Source organism: Salvelinus sp. IW2-2015, unplaced genomic scaffold (genome assembly GCF_002910315.2).
Source record: "Salvelinus sp. IW2-2015 unplaced genomic scaffold, ASM291031v2 Un_scaffold7247, whole genome shotgun sequence".
Taxonomy (NCBI): domain Eukaryota; kingdom Metazoa; phylum Chordata; class Actinopteri; order Salmoniformes; family Salmonidae; genus Salvelinus; species Salvelinus sp. IW2-2015.
The window spans coordinates 1-6,745 of NW_019948507.1; the positions used below are offsets into that span (position 1 = coordinate 1).

Consider the following 6,745-nt stretch of genomic DNA (forward strand, 5'->3'; position numbering starts at 1 on the left):
CCTTAGACTAGTAGTAGACTCCATTAGAACAGACCAGATCAGAAAAGATTGAAACAGAACTGACCAGACTATTCTAGACCAGTGGAATCTTCAACAAAGGCTGCCAAAAACATACATGTTTTTATAGAATCCAACTGAAGATAAACTAAATTGAGGCTGGTGGTGGGGGKAACAGAGTTAAGGATACAGAGGAATGAGAGTGGGGCACCCCGCCTAAGTAGTGGTAGAAGGGGAAACACTGCACTACACTGCTTGGTTMTAAGTGTACAYATAAAGATGTAAGGCAGGATCTCTGAGCAGTCCTCGAGGGCCACAGATTATCCTTTCTTTGGTCCTTAACTGATACATTTCTGTCATTGATTGCGGAGAGTGTCCGCTCTCCTGGTCCATATCATCCGTTACTAAGCAACAGACACTGTGGCACTTGAGGACTGCCSTGATATAGGGTGCGTTAGTAAATTCACCATGGCAACTTACTTCGATTTCAGACCCCTCTGGTTGGAGAGTGCCAGAGCGCAGAATAATTTATGAATTTACGAACTGCCTAAACCCGGTTGTTATGACAGATGTAAGTAAATATTGGCTAAAAAACAGAATTAAATTGTTGCCAGTAACACAGAGTCACTAACCCTCTTGATAACATGAAAACACTCTAGCACTTCTACCAGCTCTGCAAGGGTGAGTAACATGTTCAGTGAGGTGTTCTCTCATTTGTGTCTGGAAGTAGATAGCAAGCACGCTAAACAAGTTTAGCCAGTTGTCTTGGGTGCTTGACTGCCGAGTAAAGTCAGAATGCTCAGATCAACCCCACACCTCGGCCAGAGTGTCCAGCGTGAGCTCTGAACGCTCCGAGAGCCAAACGCTCTGAATTTTCGAACACTCAGAGCACACTCCGAGTGCACTCTGACACTCTAAAGTGAATTTACAAACGCACCTATAATGTACAGTATTAAAATGTAACTGTTGCTATAAAGTGACCACAGAGACAGAAAGAGCTAAAGAACATGGCAACATAGTGAGCTGCTACTCTGTGTAATTAATATAGTTTGAGCTGTCTTGTACACTTCTAATATACATTTCCGCTCTAGCGTTCTACATTTTTGTAATGAAATAAGTTAATGCTTTAATGAACGTTGCATTGTACATTTTCACCCCTCCAGGCAGCTACAAAKAATGTTTATTTATTTAACATGTATCAATGGATTAAACCATATTGAAGCTCCAGTGCAATGCCTGTACACGGATCTACTGTATTAGTTAGGGAGCTATACTGCTGTTTGTGTTTACAGAGGACACGTAGAATGTACAGCGTGTATACAGTACTTGTATGTTTTAAACATGGGCCTATGAAGATGATAGATATTATGTTGTTTTTTGTTCAATAGTAGCTTCATCAAACAATCCATTGCAATCTAGCTTGAACACAAAACATTCAAGCCCACCACGTGATTATTGACAGATACATTGTCTCCACTGAATGGCAATATCTCGCATTGTGTACCTCTCCTCATATTGTATTCTCTCTCTCCTCCCTCCATCACCTCATTACTTCTTTCTTTTCTATGTCACTGAGAACGATATGTTTGAGACATCTTATCAACTCGTGTGCTTATTCGAGAGCAGGCTCGGAGAGGAAGGGGAGATAGAGTGTAAGGTGAGGGGGGAAAAGGCGCGAGCGAGGGATGGGAGAGGAGTAAATAAAAAAAAAAATTAAATTAAAAATAAATTTATGTAAAAAAAAAATGGCAAGGGGAAAGAAGGAATACATGTTTTGGTAAGAGAGGGAAGACAGAAAAGGAGAGAGAGAGACGATTATTATGAGAGCCGTCCTCCCTCAGCAGGCCCTCTGGTGTGTCACATGCGTGCGTTGGGTGGGTTTGGTGGGGGTGTGTATGGCAAGGCAGTTCCTCTCACAGTGGTAATAGAAAACATAATCATTCAAGCACAAATTGATCTTTCCACACAGGGCTGGACTTGACATAACGCCCGTGCTCATCAGACATTAACATTGTTTCCTCGCCTGGAACATGGAAGGGCAGCAAGCAAGCTCTTATTCCACCACTCTTTCTCCCTCCTCTGCTGAAGACTGCTATGTAAAACTTGTTTTAGAATTGGCGATTTAATTGAATGGACAGACTTTTACGTGGTGAGGCATACAAATCATTAGCCTTTCTTGAGAATCGGGACGGCTGCCCTAGCAGCCAGTGTGTTTAGGAGGGCGCTCTCGCTCGCTGTGTGTAGACAAGTAACACTGCCCTCTGTGGGTCCCTGTACTATGCAAACGTCAGTCCACCCTCTGCCCACTTCCTCTGCTCCCATACTCTTCCCACACTTCCCTTCGACTCTCTCCCTCTGGTAGTTGCTTCAAGTGTTTGCTTCTCTTGACAGGTTAGAGGGTACTGGGCCTACACTGTCCACTATATACTCTCACACTCTGGACAACAGACGCTCTTTCCACCCCCCCCCCACCACTACTCAATTCTACAGTAATTCCCCTCCCACTGTGCCAAGTGGCGGTTTGTAAGAATGCCATTTACCACAGATCTAGATCAGATTTAACCCGTACCCAAATTCTATGCTGCCCTTAGGCAGGTGTTGTGATTTGAGACCACTAACGAAGGACAGTGGTGCTCTGCAGGTCTCTGAGGAGATAAATCTAGCTAGCTAAGTTCAGTCATTTCCTGCTGATAGACGCTAGATAAGGCACTGCTGCCATTAACCGTGTTGTATTCCGGAGACCACCTAAAGCCAGACCGAATTCAAGACCAGCCCAGAGCAAATCGGTCCGAGTCAAAGACAAGACTGGAGGGGGGGCGGATGTCCCGAGTCAGACCAAGACCGAGTCAAGAGGAGACCGGGAGGGGACGAGACCGAGTCAAGACCAAGACGGGAGGGGACGAGACCGGTCAAGACCCGAGACGGCGAGGGGGACGAGGACGAGGTCAAGACCGAGACCGGGAAGGGGGACAAGGGTCAAGACGACGTAAAGACGGGAGGACCGGGGAGAGGGGGCGAGACCGAGTCAAGACAGGACCGAGGCGGGCGCGACCATCAGACCAAGCCAGAGCAAAAATCGAGATCGAGGCCGAGAAAGAGGACCGTCACAGAGCCAATACCGGGGGGGGCGAGGACCGTTCAAGACCAGCCCAGAGCAAATCGAGTCCGAGTCAAGGACAAGAGCTGGTAGGGGGGCGGACACACGAGTCAGGATCCACGACGGGAGGGGACAAGGGGTCCAAGGACCGAGTCAGCGGAGAGCGGGAGGGGGACGGGACCGAGTCAAGGACCGAAAGACCAGGAGGGGGACAGACCGAGTCAACCGACGAGACTGGGCGGGGCAGAGCCGAGTTAGGACCGAGACCGCGGGGGACAGGGGTCCACAGAACGAGTCAAGACGGAGACTGGGAGGGGACTAGACGATGATCAAGAACGAGACCGGGAGGGGGCCCACGCAGACCCGCCCGTCAAGACCGGAGGACCGGGAGGGGGGCGACGAGTCAGACCGAGACGGGAGGGGGGCGAGACCGACGTCAGGACCAGATGCCGGGAGGGGGGTGAGGGCCATCAAACAAGACCGGGAGGGGACGAGGACTGAGTCAGGACCGGGAGGGGGAGACCGGTCAAGACCGGAGACCGGCGAGGGGGGCAAGACCGAGTCAAGCCGAGACGGAGGGGGACGGAGACCGAGTCAAGACGAGACCGGAGGGGACAAGGGGTCCGGACCCCTGATTGATTTACAAAGTTTCCACCTCTTTCTTTGCTGGTCTTGAGGCGATACATCTAGACTAGCTGATGTCAGCCTTGGCGTAGAGTCATCCGAAGCTGGATAAGGATTGGCATTAACTGGTATTAGGGAATTGGACTGAACAGTGGAATCAACAATTCACATTTTGACTGTGAGTGGGACTGTTTTTAACAAAACATATGGAATTCTGCCTTCTTGAAGGCCAACAGGTCACTGACAATACGAGCGGTAGTTTTCCCACGGTGCTAGCTAGCAGCTTTTGTTGCGGCTCGTTGCAGCGTCTGCAGCAGGTGTTAGCAAAGAGGATTGCTGTTGCTAATTTGTTAGATGTCTCCCTTTTTCAGAATACTGACCGCGAAGTTAATGTTTCACATGATCATCATTCTGGTGAGTGGAACTGTGTGTTTATTGCAGTGCGCTAGTGGTTAGCCATTCTCTGGAAAAATAACTTGCGTGTGTGAACATTGTTGCATTTAAAGTGGAAATGCCAACATTTTTTTGTGCAATATGAATCGTATTAGAATTCTGTTCATAGGATACCCCCAGGAAGATTACAATACTTAAAAATATATAAGGCTGACAAAGTTTGAATGGGTCATTTTATGTTTTCATAAATCTTTACATGTTTGTAGAATTACTATACTAAGGCATTTGTGAAATTTATGCATTTATAGAGTTGGGAAATGGCAGTGCGTTTGGACAAGGTAATAGACATGCGTCAATAAAAACCGATAAAAACCTTTATAAGGCGAGACCCAAATGCAGATGTTGAGTCTTACAATGTTTATAATCCAAAGGACTAGCAAGAGAATGGTCATGGACAGGCAAAGTCAACACCAGATCAGGGTCCGGAGGTACAGAAGTGGCAGGCAGGCGTGGTCAAGGCGCACGGTCAAAGTTCAGGAACAAAAGGCCCCCCAAAAAGGGCGGTTTTTTCAAAAAAACCCGGGGAGACTAGAAAAAGAGAAATGCAAAAAGCAGGAGAACAGGAAAAACACTGGTTGACTTGGAAACATGCAAGACGACTGGCCAGAGAGACGGAAACCAGGGATTAATACACTGGGGAAAATAAGGGACACCTGGAGGGGTTGAGCAATTCACAGGACAGGTGAAACAGATCACGGCGTGGCAACATACTGGCTTGATCCAGGACCGTTCGTCTACAACGACCAGTCGCTAGAGCCAAATCACAGCTACAGTAGGACATTATCAAACGCCATTTACCACATGGGCTGCCAATCATTCCACCTATGAACTAGCTGTTGTTGTTTCAGGCATTTGTACAGCACGACTCTATCAGTTAGACGCATTCTGCCAAAGCCAGAATACACCTGATGGACTTCTGCAAATACCGTAACATCAGGGAAGCATTACCTTTGGGAACTTACAGTCCTATTGATCAACCATAACAGTTAGAGCTTGTCTCTCCCTCGTTATGCACATCAAACAAGATCCAAACAACTATGCTAGCCGGACAAGATGAAGCTAAAATCTAAGAAGGAACATTAGATAACCATTCAAATATTTTGGGCGGTCAATGCACGGAAAACGATTCTGAATTTGTGCTACCTCGTCCTTCTGCCGCTTGCCTCGCCATGCTGCTTGTCCCAACAAGTACCCAGCTAACTGGCAAAGTGCGGCTAGCTACTTCCGCACAAATGACGAGAAACCTCACGCTAACATTTATTGCTGTAGCAGAGCTGGTAAGCTGTTTACTGTTATCTATTGTTCCTTGACTACCATGACTTTTTGTTTGCCTCGTTTACTGACAACTGGGCCATATTCAGCAGTGTTGCAGTGTTTGTAAATTCATCCGTTCGGTGCTTCTGGCACTAAAGAGAGAGTGCTCTAAATCAGAGAGTGATAGCAGAGTAAATTTGCGAACGCAGAGATGACGCTAATGGTTATAACAGTATTGTCAAGTTCTTGTATCTAACCAAATGACACTGCATACTCTAGCTGTGTACAGCCACCGAAAAACGATGATGAGGAACAAGTCAGTCACGTCACACGCCTCCAATGGCATGAACATGAACATTCTCCTAGCAGCTGCTATTCTAGCAAACGGTAGACTCCTGTTTTTAGCGGCTACGTAAATAGACACGCTGGCCTATTGCACGTTGTGACTGACTTGTGATCTGCCCTTGCTAGGTTATTGTATTGACAGGTCCCAGCCTTGGTTACATTCGTCTGTTTTGCCGAGAATTTGAAGTCATGAAACTTGAAACAGTGCTCTTGAATGGTAGCAACACTGTAACAGCAGCTGTGATTTACAACAGTGCTAGCAGGTTTTTTTGGACTCCAAAGAAATGTATTGGTGATTTGTATTTCCATTACTGGAACTGCATCCATCTATTCTGCAACAAGGCACTAGATGTACATATGGACGTTGAGTCAATCGAACCTATTTTTTTAAACCTCTTATAAAGTTTGGTTTTGCAGGCCATAAACAGGAATCTGTATATTTTTGACCATGTATCTGAGTGTCTGTTTCGTTTCATATCTGCAGAGTTGTTAAACGCTCGCAGTCCACGTTAACTTATAGGTCAACGGTTAACTTTGTGGGCTAACATGAAGAAAACAAAATTGCAATGGAAGCAATAGTTGTACATTTTCCGATTGAGAATGCTTCACGCTTGGCTTCTGTAATCATAAGCTGAACGTCTTTTCGATGACATTCTTGCTGTGAGCTGCTTCTGCCAAACCCAGTTGAAGAGCTGCCTGTGCAAGATATTCGCTGAAACTAGGCTGTTGTGTTGAGCGGGCATCGGACATATTTTTTCCTTACGTTTGATTGTGTAGGCTACCTTGTGCATGATGTTCTCTGTTCACTACATCATTGAGTTGTGGTATACCTCCACTACAACTTTGATATGCATCGAGGGGATTAACATGTGATAAAAGCAATGCCCACTGAAACACATGGCCTCTCCTTACATGAGTTGTCGCTGATATTTAGAGTTGCTGTCCTTTCATATCCAAACCTTGTCACACACGGAC

General features: G+C 46.5%; 1 protein-coding gene across 1 annotated transcript; it reads left to right on the forward strand.

Annotated features, from left to right (window-relative positions):
• The first annotated feature begins 2,817 nt into the window (after positions 1-2,817).
• Positions 2,818-3,423, forward strand: LOC139027073 (octapeptide-repeat protein T2-like). Its single transcript, XM_070442253.1, has one exon. It carries the CDS (start codon positions 2,818-2,820, stop codon positions 3,421-3,423), a length of 606 nt encoding a protein of 201 aa, XP_070298354.1.
• The last annotated feature ends 3,322 nt before the right edge of the window (positions 3,424-6,745 follow it).

Coding starts and splice junctions, on each gene's coding strand:
- LOC139027073 (XM_070442253.1), top strand. CDS start 2,818: ATGTCCCGAGTCAGACCAAGACCGAGTCAAGAGGAGACCGGGAGGGGA.